Consider the following 19743-nt stretch of genomic DNA (forward strand, 5'->3'; position numbering starts at 1 on the left):
GTTACATATGAGATGTAAAATAAAATATTTCATTTATACAACACCCAAATCCAATATATAATTTTATTTCTTATTCTTATTTTAATAAACTGAGTGAAAATTGAATTTATAATTATTTTTTTTTCGTGTATTTTATAATACTGTCTATAGATATTATATTAGGGACTCAACAATAAAAGCATTTTAAGTTATAATCGTACTTAACAAATATATAATTCTATTACTAATACAAAAGAAATTAATGTTTATTTTATAGTAGCTCTAATCTTTTAGTGAATTTATAGAATTGAAAATTTATGTTGCAAAATCTTTACAATTTATTATAAAAAGGTAACGCTGTACTTATCTAAAAACTTGACTCATTTTAATCCAATTAATTTAAAATCTTACATATCATCTGTTGTTATTTTATATTTGCTAATTTGTGTCTCTAACATTAATATTCTATCTTGTAACGCTTGTATTGTGTTGTCTTTTTTCACGATTACGCTCTTTAATTGCGCTATTGTTATATCCTTGTCCTCGTTCAGATCTTGTAATAACTGACTCGTCGATGGTCGTTTCTCAGGATCTGCTTGTACTAATTGGCTTACTATATGTGCCTATCAAAGAAACAAACATTTTTATTGAAATATTTTTTTGGTTAAAACTATTAAATACTATTACAAAAATTGTACCCATTTAGGATAATTAGCAGTTAGTGTTGTAGGTATGTGACCCCTTTTTAAACTATTAATTATTTCAACTCGTTCCATATCAGTTTTTGTATGTACTAGTAATTCCAAAAGTACTATTCCTAAACTGTATACATCGCTCTGAAAAAGGACAAATTAGTTTAAATTTACGATCTTTTAAAACATACTTAACAAATGATATAATACTCAGACTATAAAGTAGTACTTTAGGATCACATTTTCCTTCCAATTGTTCTGGTGCAGCATACATATGTGTGCCAAGAATGGAATGATGATTTTCTCTTTTCAATGGACAAGCTAGTCCAAAATCACCCAACTGTATGTGAATATTACCAGACATGGAAATGAATATATTGCTTGGCTGAAATAGAAAATTCTATGTAAATATGTTTTCTAACAAGCATATTTACAATAAAGCATATAGTTTAATAAATATAAAACAATATATTATTCAGTGAGTTTTTCATATATATTACGACCTTTATATCGTGGTGTACAATGCCGCGGGCGTGTATGTAATCCAGGCCATAAAGAATTTGTGTTAATACTGCAATAATCATTGTTTGCGAAGTAAGCTCACTTCTTTCCTTTAACCATTGTTGAAGTGTCTTTTCACAAAGCGCCATTTGAATATACAATGTTGCATACTGTTCCTTTAATAAATTAAAAAGTTTTAATTAAAATATTAAAAATTGATATGTTTATACAGAAGGAAAACGTAAAGAATTTATACAAACCATTTGAGGTATGTATGGACAAAGTTTGTTGTTGTTATTAGATTCTTCATATGAATCGCTACCATCTGTATAGTTCATGTTATTTTCTACTTTGTTATTTACATTTTTGCTATCACTTCTAAAAGAAATACTATGCGATGTATTTCTTTCAATACTTCCATCAGTAATATTTTCGTCGATTATTCGTGGTCCTATTGTATTAATTGAAGTGTTTAATTCATGAAATCTTTTGTTAATAATATCATAACTAGTGATAGAATTTTGTACCCTCATATTTATCGCTTCTTTCTCTAAACTTTTGGTATGGGTATACATACCAGATTTCGTATTTTTTTTGGTACTATTCTGTAATAGCACATCTTGTTCAACATTTTCTTTAGAATTCTGACTGCTATCACTACTGCTGTAATTTGATTGATTTTGTATGCCAATACTTTGATTTGCATACAATTTATGTCTATAATTGTTATGATCTAAGAAATTTAGTTTATTTTGAGAATCTCTAGAAGATGGCAAACTCGGTATGAAAGTAGTACAAATTTTTGGTAGTGTTGGCTCTATCCATGCACCTTTGTAAGAAACTATATTAGTATGATTCAACTTGGCAAGAGTCTTTACTTCTTCAAGGTGCTGCATAATACTGTTAACTCGACCAGATCGTACTACTATCTTTTTAACTGCATACTCAATACCATCCAGACGATGTAAAGCTTTAAATACATGACCAAATCCACCAGAAGCAATAAAACTTATTTCCTTAAATTCTCTATGGTATCGAGACCATTCCATAGTTAATGAACTGTGGAACAAAAATGTACAAAAATTAAATTATTATATTTTTTTATGTGTATGTAACTTAATTTAAATGTTGTACTTAGGAATTCGTAATGCATTTTCACAACCAGTTGCTGCACGTGCAACTGTAACCAAATGATATAATGCATATTGATATTGTCCCCTTAATGATTCAAATTCCATCATATTATATGAATCGTCAATTAATTTCAGTTCATGAAGTCTATCACAGATAGCTAGAAATGAATATTATAATGTTTATTCATTAAGTCTCATAATTTTACAGATATAATAACCTTTGAAATAAAATAAATACATCTAACTCAATCTTTTTAAAAACAATATATACACATTACCAAAATATAGTTTATTTCTGCGAACTGGATCATTTTCAAACAATGTACAAAGTTGTTGTATAAGAGATTCAATTAAAAGACTGACAGAAGGTGTAACTATGCTCACAACTTGTCCTTTGATCTGACTGTTATCATTATCCACACGTATTGTAGTCCTTGTGTTATTACCTGATAACAGTATGAATAATATAATGTGGCTTAACTCTTAAACAAATAGCAAACATACAAAAAAACCTTTAATGTAGCCTTGATCAACATTTTGTTAAAATTTAATGTTATATATTCAACTAAACAATTACTTTTTTATAACATTTTTCAAACAATACATAAGAAATCATTACACTATGCAGTACAACCAATAATATTTATAGTACTTTATCTGGAAAAATGTTTTCTTTACGTAGAAAAACTGTCAAATTGAATATGTTTAAAAATTGCGCGGGGAATTTAAGGTTATGTTACCTCCGTCAAATTTAGTTACTGTAGATAATGTATCCCAAGGATTATTTTCCATTTTTAACTCTCCAAAACATCTACATTTACATTTATATCACTAAAGTAACAAATGTGCAAAGTTTTGATGTGACTGAAAGAATTATTTAATCCACTTGCTAGTGACAATCAAAAAATATCAACTATATCAAAATGATCTCTCACAGAGGTAAGACTCTAGTGTTTGTCGAAATCAATTTTCAATATGTGAATAAATATTTATAATTATACTTATATTTTACAAATATAACTGCGAAATTCTGCGATAACAAATAATAACAACTTTAAGATAACGAGGTAACATTTATAAGAAAATTATCTATTCTTCAGATGAGCTTTGAAAAGAATGTGATTTTAATTGGTCAGTTTCATTTGTTCTCATCTCATTTTGGATATTAATTTGTTATTCGTCAATACGGTTACACGATCCATTCAAAACTATAAACAAGTACAGGTAAGAGATTCTTGCCTATATGTCGTCCAGGAGTTCATCTCCTGTGCAACAGGAGTTAGAAAGTTCTGATAGAAGTTTCATATATGTTAACACTACATTTACGGACGTATATTGTGCAGTTTGGTCTATCGTCTTAAAAAAATAGAAATTTATTCATTTAGATTTTGGAAATTAGAGGTTTAAAGATAGACAATTAAAATACACATTTGTGTTACTGCATTAATTAAAATCGAGATAAAGATATTATAAACTTTATAAAATTCAGTATTCGTTAAACTGACGCGTTCCGTAAACCTAATGTTAACTTCTCTGTATAATTATATTGCATACCATGAAATTAATATTAGTAGTTGGAATACAATTTGAAAAATAGAAATAAAAAGATATATTCCTATGAAATTTTCTGTCGTATTTAAACAAGTTTAGAAATCAATTAAAATTATTAAAAATGCTGCATTTAAACTTCCTTAAATATGTATTACAAGAATTTTGTATATAAATACATTTCTGAATAACAAAAATATATACTATACTTTATATAATAGTTTAAGAAATGAAAGATTAGTAATCTCGTTACTAAAATTTCTAGATTAGTGATCTAGAGTTACATAATTTCAATATTTTTTTAAATATTACAAAATATCTGTAAAATTATTCATTTCTAAAGGGATATAAGGAAGAGAGTCAGAAGTAGATGATAAATAAAAGCAAACACACTATATCTACAAAACAGCGGTAGCATTGAATCAGAGAGCTTCAAGGTACCTAATTTTGTATTATGGTTGTATATTTTATAGTTGGTGGCGCAATAGTATCAATTATAGAAAAACAATAATAAAGAAATTAACTTTAAACATAAAATATTAAAAGTCAATTAATCGTATTAATAATAAAATATTTGAAAACTCAAAAAAAGAAGTTACCGATTTGGCCAATGAACGGCTGATATGGCTATAACCAATATAGAATACGTATTTCACCATCGCTTACTACAGTGCGCATGTCAAAAAATGTCAATGTACATCTGCCAAACATGTCATCAAACCATATTTACTGTTATTCGTAAATTGTGGTATTAAATGTTTAATATTTATTCTTTTACAGTTTTCGTAAATACTAATTCAGTCGACGCATAAAAAATTATAATAATAAATATATGTAAAGCATGCTATAATTAAAAATGGTATATAAAAGAACATAAATTAAACATAAGTGCGAAGATTAGGAAACCAAATATATGATTTTATCGTTTTTCATGAAACTGACAATTACAAATTCATAATCCATTCCTTAAAGTATTTGATTATATTTAATAACACATTATAATGTAATATAATAATAATGACATAATCGTCATTATTATTGCATTTGGCCATATAATTATAGTAATTAAATGTAGTAGTGTTATTTATGCTACATTCATATATGTCATATACATGTACATACACATGTATTTACTTCATTAACATAACATACATTTTTTCTAAAGTACTTAATTTATCTGAAAGTAGGCAGTGACTTGCAATCCTACACCTGATCAACAGTGAACTTTGGATTTCTGATATAAAAGCTTTTTACTGTTGTTTTAAATTCAGTAGAAATAAGAATTAGTTCCTGAAACTCAGTTATTATACTTACAATAGTAATTTATGTGCTTGTAGATCTGCAGAGAAAATCTGTTACTGGAGTATCTGTCTTACATGTATTGTGCTTCATCATGAGTCAATTAAAACAGCAAATAGTCAAAGAAAATTTACCTGTACCATGGGGTCATATAGCTGCAAAAATTTATGGCCCTCCAAAAGAAAAGAAGATTTTGGTGGTACATGGTACTTTAGACAACTCTGGATCATTTGACAGATTAATAGAACTTCTTCCTTATGAATACCAATATGTGAGCATAGATTTGCCAGGACATGGATTTTCATCCCATTTTCCACCTGGACTGCCATTGCAATATTTTGATTATGTTTATACAATTTTCCTAGTTCTCAATACCTTGAAATGGAAAACTTGTATTTATTTGTCACATAGTTTTGGTACTCAAATAGGAGTAGATTTTAGTGTATTATACCCAGGACGGTTACAAAAAATCATATCTTTAGATGGACTTGTACCATTACCAATTGAGGACACTATTAATCACATTAAACGAATTTACAGCTTGGATGTTTATGATAAAGTTAAAGATACACTATACACTAAAGAAGAAGTGATATATGCTTTGCAGTATAAAAGGCGAGAGGCATTAAATTCGGAGGCTGCTGAAGCTATGTTTACACGTGCAGTCACGAAAGTTGGAGATAAATATAAATATAATCGTGATCCTAGATTAAGAATTATGGTACGTCCTGTGTTTACAAAACAACAACGTATACACTTCTGGCAAAAATTCTCAACGCCAATATTTGTTATTGTGGCAAACAAATCCAATCAATATGTTAAACTAATGACCATAATGGAAGATATAAAAAATATAGTAGCAAATAACTGTAATAGTAAATTTATTGTAGTTCCTGTTATAGGAAATCATGATGTACATAATAATTATCCTGAAAGGGTAGCACCATATGTATGTGAATTTTTAAAGGATGACACAAGAAGTAAATTATAAATTTTTATTTTTATAAAATAATTTCTTGTAGTACATAATAGTTTGTATAATAATAGATTTAGTTTTATTAACAGCAAATATTATGGTTTATACTTTTCTTTATATATGTACAGAATAAGATTAAAGCATGTTAAACAAATGTACATTCCAAGTGGGTTACAATTATACAAAATGCTATATTTTGTTTAGATCATTTGACTTTTATACGAACCACACCTTCAACCTGCTGAACTTTTAGATATACTTCATTACCTCGTAGAATAATGCTTTTTAATTCATCTTCCAATAATATTGCAGTGTGATTCATAAAAGACCCATTTCTTTTTGTATCATAATTGTGATTTAATGTTAATCTAACTTCATACCAGCAGATTAGTGCATTTGGCAATCTGGTTGCATTTATTTTACCAAAATTCACTATGCGTTCAACAAATTCGCTTTCCTTTATTTCTATTAGTATATTTATATCAGATAAAGGTTCATGCAGATATAAACTTGAATTTAGATCAAAAAGTTGATTTATCTGTAATATAATGTGTCAATATATAAATTCATAAGATATGATTTTTTCTTATTACAGTGGTTATTTTACCTTGAATTCATTAATGTGCTGAGCAATTTTATATAAATTTGTATTATCAAAATTCGTATTCTGATAGCTATTAAATTTCTGTAAAAAAAAAACGAAAATTATGAACTATGTCAGTTTAATGAATACTCTATAAAACATAGAACCATATCTACAAAATATTATATAATTAGCGTTAAAAGCAAAAATACGATGATTCTATATAAAAATGTATTTGATACATGTATACTTATATTTGTGTAAAAAAAAAAAAACAGTACATAGAAGACAAATACATTAGTAGGACTCATTTTAATAGAACATGAATAGATATTTTGGAGACAATTTATTTCTACATAGAATCACCGCTTTTTCACATGTATCGTGTGTATATATGTATTTTTATACAGGTGAGTCATTTAACACTTTATCGGCTTTTCGATTTCGAATGCTTAACAATCGGTAACTTATTAAAATTACGTTGATTTAAAAGAAATTAAAACAGAATAATATTACGAGATTTCTTTACACTTTGATTTTAAAGCTACAAAGCTTTGCATGTGAAAATATACACTCCTATACAATGACGAAACCACACTGATAGTGTGTGAGTGATTGCCTTGATCAGGAGCGGTAAATAAAGTGTTAACTATACCACTTAAATTTACTTGTAAATTATTTTTTGAATAAAAAAACGTTTCAAACAGAAATTATTTGATATCGAGCAGGGCATAAAATGTAACAATTAATTTTTTTGATACTTTGCCTTTTTATTAATATGTGAAGAATTGACGTTCTTTAATTACTTTCTTTGAGGTATTTAAAACACAATAAAGAAGATATAAAAGATGTATATTAAAATGTAAAAATACAAAGTCATCTTCATACTTTAATAGAAAGTGTAATATCAAAAAATGAATTATTATATTTTAGACCCTGCTCGATACCTAATAACTCATTTAGAATATTACTTTATACAATAAATTGGTTTGCATGTAAATTTATACAGTTAAATCACTCACCTCGTATATATACATGCACATACGTACCTTTTTAGAATTTTGTGTATTAAATACTAGCATTGATTCTCCTTGTAAATTTTCATCTTTAACGTAAACCATGTTTGGAAAATCCTCTGAAAATACAAGTTGACCTACAAGGAATATTTGTTCAGGTAATAAGATGCCATTTGGTTTAAGCATACATCTGTAAAGTATATTACAAATTTAACAAAAATTTTATTAAGAAGATAATAGTAAGTATCTAAAATTGTATACCTAAAGAATTCATGACTATGTTCTTGACCACGATCTTTTAGTTCTCCGTTAGTGTCAAAATCATGTACAAGTATAGTATCTAAAGAAGCTTTAATAGTATCATACTTTGATATAAAGCATATCTTGTCCTTAAAGCCATTTTGTTTTGCAACTTCTTCTATGAAAAGACGAAGCATCATGTTTTCAGTTTTATAATATAAAATTTGGCTGTACTTATTTTCCTTCAATAACATTAATCCATAAATAGGAAAAGGAGATGTATCCAAAATACTATTTATTTCTTTGTTCACTAGAGACTTACTGACATCGGTAAGTAATTTTATATATTCGTGATCATTTAAAAACGTTATAACTTCTTTTGGTAAACGATATATAAATTTTTTCTGATCATAATTAGTAAATGTATTATTTGCTGTATAAGAACATTTCAATTTTCCTTTCAATATTTCTCCATTAATTGTTAATACATCTCCTTGTTTAAATAATATTGGCATTTCTGGGAAAACAGCAGTCTGCCAACAAGTTCTTTTATCTGATGTATCTATTGATATTTCCTCATCAAGATGTAATTTAAACCAACTCACTAAACCATCTACAATGCCATCATATTCACACTTTATATTTATCTTACTCTTTATGCCATCTGCATTAAATTTATGTAAATTTGATACATCATTAAAATCAACAGTGAAAAGAACTTTGGGTCTTGTAATATAATTAACTTTCACATTCTTCAAATGTTCTGTGTCATAATACTCATCATCCAATAATATAGATATATTATCAAAATTTAAAGGACACGAATTTTTTAAGTGATCAAAGACTACAGATGACCTGTTCCTCAAATATTCACATTCCACTGCAGCCACATAAAGTGTAGCGCTCATGGGTATGATTATGCCATTTCTATCCAGGATATTTGTGTGAACACTTAATAGAGATGGTATCACATGTTCTCCAAATAAACCAGCATCGAATGTTTCTGTCACAATTAATTTGACTCTGTAAAAATATATGTATTTTTAACGAATGATGTACTTTCTTTGTATTTACACTAATACTAGAACTACCAAACAATCAAAATAGACTAACTTGTATTTTCTTATACAAATTGCAGGAATGCATATTTAAGATTTTGTTTGATTCATGTTTTACTATGCACGTTATTGAAGTAATTTATTTAAAACTTGTTCATAAAAATATTTATATCCTTTGAATAATTATACAAAAAGAAATGGGTCTTTTTGACTAATCTGGTAATTCTAGTTTTAAAACTGACTACTATGAACAAAGGACGGACCTTTCTGTAATATCACTGGGTATTACAAGGTCTGTGGAAAATTTGGGCAATAATATTATATCTTCAACATTGTTACTTTCAAATACTTTCTCAGCAACTTTTATCATTGTCATTGAACATTCACATGCATAAACTTTTTTAGCACCAGCATTTCGTGCATATAAACTTAATAACCCTGTTCCAGTTCCTATATCTAATACTGTGTCATATCCTTGAGAAATTTTCTTTCGTATTGCACATTCAAATGCATTATTTCTTTGTTTATCGTTCAACATCGGAAAGTGCCACCTATCTACAGCCATACTAAATGCATTTTGTAAATTTCTTTCTGCTGGTAGAAAATTGGGATTGGCTTGCAGAGCTCTTTTTAAATATTTTATTGCCCTTATTGGATCATTATTCCTTTAACAATATATTTTTAATCCTCATTATATGGAATTTTAGCGGTCATGATATCTGTCACGTTAAAAAATCAATTTTAAATCAACTAGTTGTATGTTTACCCAAGTCACTGGTTCAAATTACCTTAAAAGGTGGGCTGCAAAATTATTTAACATGCGTGGGTTATTTGGATAAATATCTAAAGAATGTGTATAACATAAAACAACATCTTCAAATCTGTGGTTGCATGCAAGCTGCATTCCCCATTGACCTAAGAAATAAGTATTCATAATTTTGGTATTAAGTAACTGTAAACTATAAGTTATAAACATACAAAGTACGTCGACAAAAGCTTCTTCAATTTCTAATCTCTTTGTTGGACTTAATTCTGCTACAACTGTATAATATGCATATGCTTTTCCTACATTTCCAGTTCTGTCATGATCATATGCTTTTTTTAATGACTCTGTGATTATATTGTTTACTTCCTTTTGCATTTTTAATAAAATACAATATGTCCTTTAATCTGAGTTTGTCATAAAAATGCATACCCCTTATTATTTTCTGTAAGCAACACAATATTTTATTAATCATTCAAACATCTAAGTTAAAAAGGAATGAATTTATACAACAAGAAAATTTAATTTTTTTAAGGATTGTGCATTATCATTCCTTTATGTCTGAAGTAGCTTGTAATTATGTCACATGTGCAACTATTAACAAATTAAATTTTACATAATATTTTACAATTAAATGAAGTTAGAAATATAGTACACATAGAGAATTTATAGACATTATTGTTTCATAAAACAAATATGATTTAAACAAACCTTGTAAATTTGTTTCACAAAACAAATAATATATTAATATTTTCTTTCTATACTTATATTTACATTTCATCAATGTAAGAACTGTACTGCATAATGTATAAACTGTACTGTATAAAAAGTTGATGTTTTAAGTACAAATTTATCTGTAATTTTGTTCAAGCTTTTGAAAGTTACAAATAGTTCTTAACACATTCAAAGCCAATTACTTCTAACCCTAGTTCGTTATACTACCCCCATAGACAAGTTGCAATAAGTTACAAAATACACTCAGGTACCTTGAACATAGAGTAATCTCACAATACGAAACTTCTATTGAAATTTTTTATGTTTGTATTCACAAATTGGATGATCTTGAAGTATAACTACACTGGTATTACTGTTTCTTTGCATACGGTAACTCTATCATTCTCTATAGCAGAGATGTCTAACTTTCCTCACACTAGTAACTCGAAAACAGCGTTCCCCCACTACCTCTATTCAAGGAACTGCCCGAGATTGTAAATGTGAGCAGTTCTATGTAGTATTCAATACAAATAGATAAAAATAGTTAAAAATAGATTTAGATATATTACATTATTGAATACTTTTATTTTACATATACAGAACACATATACAGTAATCAAAGACGAGATATATAGATAGCTTTAACAAACGAATGTAAAATTTTTTTACGCATTCATTGAGGGTTTTGGGACTTTCTTAACATTTTCATGTCAGGCCCTGTCATATCGACTTAAATTGATTTTGCATAGCCGCGTTATAAGTGATAGGAATTAGAATAAAAAATATTAAAATACAGACTTAAGATATATACAAACATTGCAGCTTATGTGAAGTTTTGTGTAGTCCTTTGGGGGTCTTAATATCCCCGTAACATTTTGGTATCGCATTCGACGTTACCGATAATACAAAATTTTAGGCTCGATAACAGGAATCAGGGTAGTTGTATATGTAACTATGTACACATAATTATTTAATGGAATAATTAATAATTCCTATTTTGATTTTAGTTACGATCTAGTTATTAAATTTTGATGACCTCAAGAGGTATGCTGATTGAGAAAGTGAATCGCTCGAACGCTTTTATTGCCAATCATGAGTTTCGTACAGATCTAACTTTCCAAATTTAACGATAATGTAATGTTTAGAGCCGGTAACAGTGTAAAAATTGACCTCTCAAGACACATTTTCCATATTGTAGTTTTATATAGTTTAGTAGTTGATCGTTCGATGGTAGAGTTTGCTAGTGTAACAAGGCATTTTTGATGGTATCTGTATTTCAGAGACATATTTACTACTTGGTCAATTTCTATCATTTTTCTTGATGTAGTTTTCCTATTCACCATTTTCTAGACGTAGAGGGCAGAGCAAAATCTTTGATTTCTTACGCAGTCGGTAATTCAGAACATGTGACACCGAGTCCCATGTGCTTGCAATGCCTACCCTGCACCTCGTCTGTAATGTTACATAGAACTGCTCATATACAGAATCTTGGGCAGCTCCTTGAATAGAGATAATTAGGGAACGCTGTTTCTGAGTTATTAGTATGAGGGGAGTAAGTTAGAGACCTCTGTTATAGAATATCCTTGCAACATATATTGATACTATTACCTATATACCAGAAATTTGTAATCAGTATCTCTGTTTTAGATGTTTGTTGTATAATACGTGATCAATGATCACATATTTTGTCTTCAAATATAGATTACATAATTGTGAAAGCAGAACAGCATAAATAACTATAAGAAGTTACAAGTATTTAGAAAAATTTAATATTGAGACAAAAGAATGAAAAAGCATAGGTTTTTTTATTTATTTATCTGTATTTACTTGTACTCTGTTGATAACGTTTTAAGTGATACGGGAATGGTAAAGGGATCACGTAATTCTTCGATGGTGGGACAAAAATTTGCATTGCATGTCCAGTCTATCCTATATCTCGTAGGAGGTATTATCATAGTAATGTTACTTCCTACGTTGCCGTTATAGTATACGATAGGGAGTTCCATAATTTTGCAGAGCTCTATATTAGCTATGTACCAACATTTGCATAAGAGGGTGTGAATGCATCTTTCAGTCATTCAAAAGAAGATGCATTCAGGAATGTATCTACAAATGATAACATAGTGCATCTGCATTATCATTTAATAATATTGTGATAGTAATAATCAATATTTATTTTTGTAATGTACGAATATCGAAATAGGGTAGCAAAATCATTCCATTAAATATTTTTATTTACTTATAATTATATACTATTAGAAAGAAATTAAAGATTCTCATCATTACTGTTCGTGACATAAGTTACGTTCAAGCAATTACTATTTTAATAATTGTAACTAAAGCAAAGAGGGGTTAATAGAATAACTTACAGATTTCTATACAGTCCTTTTAATTTAGAAATTCTTGTAAGTAGACACTGATATGAATAATATAATTATATACGTATATACAATAAAGAAAATTCTTTTGTGTTGAGTTTGAATTTTATATTTCTGCGCATCTAATGCTATGGCCGGTTTGTAATTGATATAGATTGTTGATCAAATTATCCTATCAAATGAGATTGAATCTTTACACCAGTGGAATATAATATCAGAGACTTCGAGTGTTCTGCAACTACATACATATTTAGTTCATGAGAAAATGTAAAAGAAATAAATTTCTTTAATTTTGTAAGTTTGAGATTACCCGAGTTCAAATAATGAAATTCAAACGTAGATTCTATTTCCTGAAAAAATAGTCATGCAGAATCTCGATGTCTCGGAACATGCAATTTCCACAGCAACGGCACATCCATCGTGGAACAAATCGTAAGTTCGTTTGATGTTCAGAATAAAGTCTCTCGTATATCTTCAATACTTTGTATACCTTATTTATTTTTCTTTTTCATCTTCGTATAATAATCATAAACGTACAATTTAAAACAATAGTGCTCGTGTGTGAGTGTGTATGTTGTGTACGTGTATGCAATGTACAGGATAATCTTTAAGCTATAATACAGTTCGAAATGAAATACAAATCAATAAACTATTACGTTAGGTAAACCTTCTCGATCTTTTTTTGTTTTAATACAATTATTTTCACTACTGAATGACAATGTTCGTTTTCTTTCTTCGCATGTGTATAATACCTCATTCCGCTTGTCCCTCTCGAAATCTTTTGATCATTTGATTCTGCGGATCTGGTCCGCGTAATACGCAAAGAGCCTCGACGTCTTCTCTTTTATCCCTCGAACGTTTATCTACAGTTACCGTTTTTACGCCGCGTCTGTTTCCCCCGTTTCAATTTTTTTGTTATTTCTCTCGTCGTTTCTGTAAAATATTCATTATTATGTTTACGATATGATTTTTGTTCACCTCGTTCCGGTGGTTCTGCGTGGAACCTCCGCTCGCGTGTCCGCACGAAACCGTTCCCTATATTACAAACCTCCACACCCGAGACACCGGGTCCTCGCCTAGAAAGCCGTTTCCGCTTAAATAATTAAAGCTATCTGCTATCTAGAGTCTATTCGATATCTACAGAAGAACCTATCATGTCTCTCGCTCGAGAAATAAAAGAGGAGAAAAACCGTGGAAAGAAGGGTAGGATGGGGGTAGGGGTGCGTTGTATATTTCGAGGGATTTCTGGCGCGTAAAAACAAAGAAACCGCGCGCCGATCGTCCCCTCAGAATCGAGTTTCACAGGTTTGCCCAGCTGCGCGATCGGCGACGATCGGCCCTTCGCGTCGTAACCCAACGAGACTGACAATCATCCGATGAGAACACGTTCACTTCTCACCGGGTTCGAAGGTGGTTGACTTTGAGATCCTTTTTGTCTGTTTCGCTTTTTTCCTGTTCGCTCTTTTCAACAATTCGTTGACATCAGCCCCTTCTGTCGATGTCATTAAGTTACGAGCAACGATAACTAATAATAATAATGATAATAATAATAATGTTTAAAATAATAATAATAATAATAATATTATATAATAATATAATATAATATAATAATAATAGTGATAATAATAATAATTTTACGAAATAATGCGGGTGACAATCGTAGCGATGACAGGGATGATAAATAATATTGTATACTGATGATGCTAGTCTCCCGGAAATTGAATTCGAACGAAAGAAACAGAATGTCGGATCACTGGTCTCTCAATTAGTAATGCCCTTTTTTGTTTTAAGTGTTCTTCTCACTGGTGTAGCTGTGTCTCGCTCATCATTACGCACACGCGCACTCGCTCGATCGGTCCCACTCGCGTCACTCGCTCGCTCGCTTCTCATTCACACTTTCTCTCGTTTAGCCATTGTTCGTTTTTTTTAAACAGCGGACTAGAATTTAATTGAAGATTAAAATTTAATCTGGTAAATACAAGTTTGATTCGTAATATCGAGGATAATTTTTTTTTCCTTTCTTGTTTGCCCCTTTCACACGCGCACACAAAACACGCATACTCCGTGGTGTCTCACTCTGCGCTCTCTCAGACTTCGATAGTGGTATGGTAATTTCTCGTAATTATATGCTCTCCTGCCGCGGCCACATGATTATCAGCCTTAACGGTGCGTTTCCAACTTCGCCGTCGTGGATTCTCCGTCCACGATTTGTTGTTGTTTCTTTTTCTCTTTATCATTTTTTCCTCTGCGGTCGCGCTCGATTCTTCTCGGTTTCGCGGTTCGGTCGCTTCGGATCCGATTTGGAAGCTCAACGTTAAGTCTTTCTGCTCATCGATCGCGTTCAGTTCCGCGTAGGTATTATCGCTATTAGAGAGTTAAGTGTGGTAATTAAGTATAATATACAAGATCGTGTACGTGTAATGTTCTCGTTATGCTCCGAGTCTCTTTTCCCTTTGTACAGTTATTTACAACGTCGATGCGAGCTGACGGTGGCACGCTTTAACACCCGGTTTAAAGATGCCGGCGCATCTTCTCAGCGCTGGGGGACTTTAATGCGTCCCCTGACGCGTCGTTTTTCATTTGTTTTAAATTTTTATCATCGCATATAAGCTCTATCACATTGGCTTCAAAAGCCGTATATCATAATCGCGATAAGTATTCGAATGGTAATAAAATAATACAATAAAATCAATAATAATAATAATGTATAATAATAATAATTATTATAATAGTAATAATAAAATAGTAATGATAACGTAAGCCTAATAATACGTTAATATTGGTAGTAACTGATTACCTCGATCACCGAACGTTTCATATAATTAGCTTCTCTCTCTCTCACACACACACACGCACGCATGCACGCATGCACGTACGCACACTCTCTCTCTCTCTTTCTCTCACTCACTGACTCACTGACTCACTCTTTCACTCACTCACTCACTCACTCACTCACTCACTGACTCACTCACTCACTCATTCAATCACTCGCTCACTCACTCACTCATTCACTCACTCATTCACTCACTCATTCACTCACTCATTCACTCACTCATTCACTCACTCACTCATTCACTCACTCACTCATTCACTCACTCACTTATTCTCTCTTTTCCTCTCACTTATTCCCTCAATCATTCATCCCCCCTCTCTCCCCCCCCCCCCCTCTTCGCCCCCAACCCCTCCTCTCACACACACGCATGCACATACACACACACTCTTCCTATATGAGAATTAAAAAGAAAAACAATTTCTCAGCAGTGGACAGATTTTGCTGCTTCGTTCTGTGCTCATCAGGAAACAACAAGTCCCTAATGATAGATGAAAATGTATAACACTTAGTCGGTTCCGTGTGATTAAAAGTCTTGGCTAAACGCCGCTGGCCAAGCAATACGCGGGAAAAAGAGCAACGAGGAGGTTTTATATTCTTGCTATCTCTTTTCGTACGCGAAATAAACGACGCGCCTCGAGCCGAACAGACAAAAAAAAAATAAGAAGGTACGTAATCGGAGAGCGGAGTGTAGTAACATTAACAGCTTAACGACTATGGGACAGGAGAAGTGTATAAACAATATAACATGAATCACAATTATGCAATAATCGCTCATTCCGACGCGTAATTAGATAAAATTAATAATAATTTGATCTAACAACTGGTTACTCGTAGATTGCACTCATGACGGGCCCGCGTCTATTCCGTTTCCCGACCGCCGTGTTTCCCTTTTGTCCCGGTACCGACGGGTTCCGGTTACGCCCTCGGTCGTAAAACGGAACCGACCTCCGGGCCTCTTTCTGATTTCGAGCGAAATTTCGCGACGACCTCGCCTGATCGCCGAGCTACCTCGTCGCGCAGTCTTTTCAACAAATACAAATTCGTTGCAGCAACTGTGTATACCACCCACACTATCATCATAATAGCACAGTTGGACAACGTTACGAAAAAACAGTTTGTTTTGATTGAGCTCCATCTTCCTCGATAGCAGCCTCCCTAGCAGGTTCGCCGTCGCCACTGGTTCACATGTGCGCACATGTCCGTGTCTTTTGTTTTTTTTTCACATATCCTACTTGTTATTTGCCTCCCTATGATAATGCCCTCGTGGTAGGCAGGACTCGGCCAATCGGGCCTGGCCGAATCCTATGACTGGTTTCTTTCTCGTTAAGAACTTAACTAGGCCGTAGTCGCCGGCGGACCGTGACCGTACGCGAGTTTTGGCATGTTTCGACGTTCGCCCTCGGGAACACTCTCTCCTCGAGCTAGTTTTCAAAGCAAGTCCTTTGACACGATCTTTAATAATCCCACGTTTCCTCTGGCTCGTGTTTCACCACGTTGTCCTTAGGACTTTCGTCCGTAGACTGTTGCGTTTGCTGCGTGGAAGGTGGTCTTGGGGACGTCGCCGGACTGTTCTGACCAGACTTCGGGCTAGGCAGAGGGCTATCCCTGTCCTGGCCGTTATTACCGGAGACGGAGGAGACGTCACTCTGTGCGTCCTCCTCGTATCTGTCTTGAACCGGGGTTGGCTCGACCCTAATTGTCTCCTCCGCTTCTCTCTTGACTCCATAGTCGTCCGTTTGCATCACGCAGACGCCATTGATGATCACCTCGTCCCCTGTTCTAGGTGGCTCTTGCCATTCCGGATTTACCCATTGCGGGGCGGCAGGTTTCCTCCTGTTCGATCTGACTGTGGTGGGCGCGGAAGGCGTTTCCGTGGGCTCCCTCTTTATACTACCTGCCGACCCCTCCGAGTCTTCGCTGCCGAGGTTGCTCATGGCGTCCTCGACGTCCTCGTCCTCGAACTCCTGGTTCGGCTCCCGCTTCAGTGCGTTCATCGATAGGTCCAGGCCGGAACACTGTTCCTTCAGCGCGTTGCCGACCAGGGCGGCCAGGTTGGGGTTGAAGTACGGCGAGTAAGGTAAAGGTACGTTGCCCAGGCCCAATCTCTCTTTTTGGATCTCCAGCAGTCTTTGGTTCAACAGTAACCGAAATTGAACCGGGTCGAACGGCTGACCTGGTTCCCTAGGGGACTGCGGCTCCGGCTGACCGTGCGGCGTTTGCTGTTTCAGTCTCATCCGATGGTTGTGAAACCAGTTGGTTATCGTTCTCGAAGACAGCGCTAGTTCGCTGGCTAGAAACTCGATGGTGGCCACATTGGGGTACGGATCAAGGGCGAAAGCAAGCCTCAAGGCTTCTTTCTGCTCCTCCGAGAAAAGGACGCGTTGCTTCTTAGCCGAGGCTGGTCCTGGACCGGGTGATGCCGCGTGATAGAACTCCGCCGTGTCGTTGCTGGACGTATCCGAACTATTGTCGTGGCCTGGTCCACTGCTACGCCGTCTCTTGTTCGCTTCTCTTCGTTCGTTCTTCAACGCCTGCAGTCGGTCCACATTGTGCGCGTCCGATAGCCAAAGTTGCATTCTGATGAACGGTTCCCGACCCTTTATACTGAGCATGTGCCAGGGTTTCGGTTTGCTCAACAATTCGCTAACTGAACCTTGAGAAAGACCAAGGACGGCCTCGCCGAAGATCTTCTGACCGATGTTGTTCGCCAGCAGGGCTTCTTTAATCTTCGTTGTGATAGTCTGTGTATCTAGGTCCTGCGTCAACGCAGCCATTTCGTATACGCTTGGAGAGATATGTGGATGAAGACCACGAAGGGGCGATGGTGTCATCTGATGATGCGGCGAGTGAAGATTCATTTGTTGTTGCTGCTGTTGCTGCTGTTTCTTCTGCAGTTCCTGCATACTGAGCTGCGAGTGAGGATGGTGAGGACCCGGTGGCGTCAACATCATTGGTGGCGGTGGTTGCGGGTGTTGAGGATGTTGAGGGCTTTGTTGAGGCGGTCCGAGCTGCATTTGGCTCTCCTGCTGATGCTGAGCCGCCGCCTGAGCAGCCGCTTGTGCTGCGGCTTGTGCTTTTGCGGCGTTCTGAAGCTGTTCTTGGACCAGTTTCGTCGGAGGCATAGGCTTCATCGGGGTTCCGCAGGCTGGAAAATAAGAGAACAATACATTCAAGCGGCGATTCATTAGCGAGACTTGCGCATTATAGTCCGAAAGCTCTGTTGGAAATCGGAATGTTGCTTCGTTAGGCTGCCTATCCGTTAATTTTTTCACGCGTTCTAGCCCAGAGCTGCCCAAGAGCGAGAACCGTTAATCGCATTTGTTCTACGACGTACTTCCGTTTGCATAAAATGCCAGACGCTTTTGTACCATTTGCATTGGCAATATAAAATTGCTAGTAGCTTTTAATTTGCGACGCAACAATGTATTAAAAAATATGGCTCTAATAGCTAAACCTGTAGCTGAGATTCTACTGTGACACATGACTTTCGAGACAAGCTACGGGTTAAAACAGAAGAATTCGCTGAAACTTGGCAGTTCGCGTGGACAACACTGTCCTAATCGTTCGTGTGTTCGTCGGTTTAGCGTAGCAGCATTCAGCACACAGTATCGAGCTCCCAAACTATGCCTTTAGTAAAAGAACAAAACATCTATATTGACCTGAGTTAAACTTACGAGGCAGGCCACCGTAGCCGCCGGTCCTCATCAGTTTCTCCGGGGCAATCTTGTACTGGCTGGCCACCAGCTTGTGTACAGCATTATCGTCCTCGAGGAACATCTTCATCCTGATGAACGGCTCGCGGCCCTTCTGCGTGAGCATGTGCCAGGGCTTTGGACGCGCCAGGAGATCCGAAACGGATCCCTGAGACAGCCCCAACACGGATTCACCGAAGAGACGTTGAGAGATTGAATACTGGGACAACTGTTCCTTTACCTAGGAAAGACAAAATAACAAATTTACATTGCTGCCAGGGAAAGAAATTAATGTAAGTTGTCAAATAATATTTATTAAGATAATAAAGAATCAGAAC

At 34.0% G+C, this 19743-nt stretch overlaps 4 protein-coding genes across 20 annotated transcripts in view; 1 reads left to right on the top strand and 3 right to left on the bottom strand.

Moving 5' to 3' along the window:
• Positions 1-115: 115 nt before the first annotated feature.
• LOC116425248 (eukaryotic translation initiation factor 2-alpha kinase 1) lies at positions 116-3193 on the bottom strand. 2 transcript variants are annotated; one of them, XM_031972702.2, is made up of 9 exons: positions 3046-3193; positions 2584-2751; positions 2307-2463; positions 1750-2231; positions 1433-1623; positions 1175-1348; positions 901-1056; positions 678-815; positions 116-602 (listed from the first exon to the last, which is right to left on the bottom strand). In XM_031972702.2, exons 1-9 carry the CDS (start codon positions 3095-3097, stop codon positions 387-389), a joined length of 1734 nt encoding a protein of 577 aa, XP_031828562.2. In that variant the 5' UTR covers positions 3098-3193; the 3' UTR covers positions 116-386. The 2 variants fall into 2 exon arrangements, with proteins under 2 accessions (XP_031828562.2, XP_031828561.2); XM_031972701.2 differs by having other exon boundaries at positions 1433-2231.
• Positions 3094-6331, top strand: LOC116425249 (serine hydrolase-like protein). Of its 9 annotated transcripts, XM_031972709.2 has the most exons (4): positions 3095-3244; positions 3406-3529; positions 4197-4290; positions 5191-6331. In XM_031972709.2, exon 4 carries the CDS (start codon positions 5247-5249, stop codon positions 6141-6143), a length of 897 nt encoding a protein of 298 aa, XP_031828569.2. In that variant the 5' UTR covers positions 3095-3244; positions 3406-3529; positions 4197-4290; positions 5191-5246; the 3' UTR covers positions 6144-6331. The 9 variants fall into 9 exon arrangements, with proteins under 9 accessions (XP_031828570.2, XP_031828573.2, XP_031828566.2 ...); XM_031972710.2 differs by lacking the exon at positions 3406-3529 and having other exon boundaries at positions 3094-3244; XM_031972713.2 differs by lacking the exons at positions 3406-3529; positions 4197-4290 and having other exon boundaries at positions 3094-3244; positions 5191-5873; positions 6055-6331.
• Positions 6332-6333: 2 nt separating this feature from the next.
• On the bottom strand, positions 6334-11044 carry LOC116425247 (protein arginine N-methyltransferase 9). Of its 5 annotated transcripts, none has more exons than XM_076367350.1 (8): positions 10775-11044; positions 10004-10233; positions 9814-9940; positions 9289-9690; positions 7989-8990; positions 7761-7917; positions 6736-6813; positions 6334-6666 (listed from the first exon to the last, which is right to left on the bottom strand). In XM_076367350.1, exons 2-8 carry the CDS (start codon positions 10164-10166, stop codon positions 6334-6336), a joined length of 2262 nt encoding a protein of 753 aa, XP_076223465.1. In that variant the 5' UTR covers positions 10167-10233; positions 10775-11044. The 5 variants fall into 5 exon arrangements, with proteins under 5 accessions (XP_076223465.1, XP_076223466.1, XP_076223468.1 ...); XM_076367351.1 differs by lacking the exon at positions 10775-11044 and adding an exon at positions 10500-10764; XM_076367353.1 differs by lacking the exon at positions 10775-11044 and having other exon boundaries at positions 9814-9923; positions 10004-10152.
• Positions 11045-13351: 2307 nt separating this feature from the next.
• The window catches only part of cut (homeobox protein, cut), a 137925-nt gene continuing 131533 nt past the window's right edge, over positions 13352-19743 (bottom strand). For 3 of the 4 annotated variants that reach the window (XM_076366463.1, XM_076366465.1, XM_076366462.1), the window contains exons 8-9: positions 19373-19646; positions 13352-18858 (exon numbers count right to left, since the gene is read on the bottom strand). In XM_076366463.1, the coding sequence (XP_076222578.1) occupies positions 17168-18858; positions 19373-19646 (1965 nt within the window). In that variant the 3' untranslated portion in view covers positions 13352-17167. The remainder of the gene's footprint in view (positions 18859-19372; positions 19647-19743) is intronic. The other variant, XM_076366464.1, reaches the window with a different exon arrangement.

This window comes from Nomia melanderi, chromosome 4 (genome assembly GCF_051020985.1).
Source record: "Nomia melanderi isolate GNS246 chromosome 4, iyNomMela1, whole genome shotgun sequence".
Lineage (NCBI taxonomy): Eukaryota > Metazoa > Arthropoda > Insecta > Hymenoptera > Halictidae > Nomia > Nomia melanderi.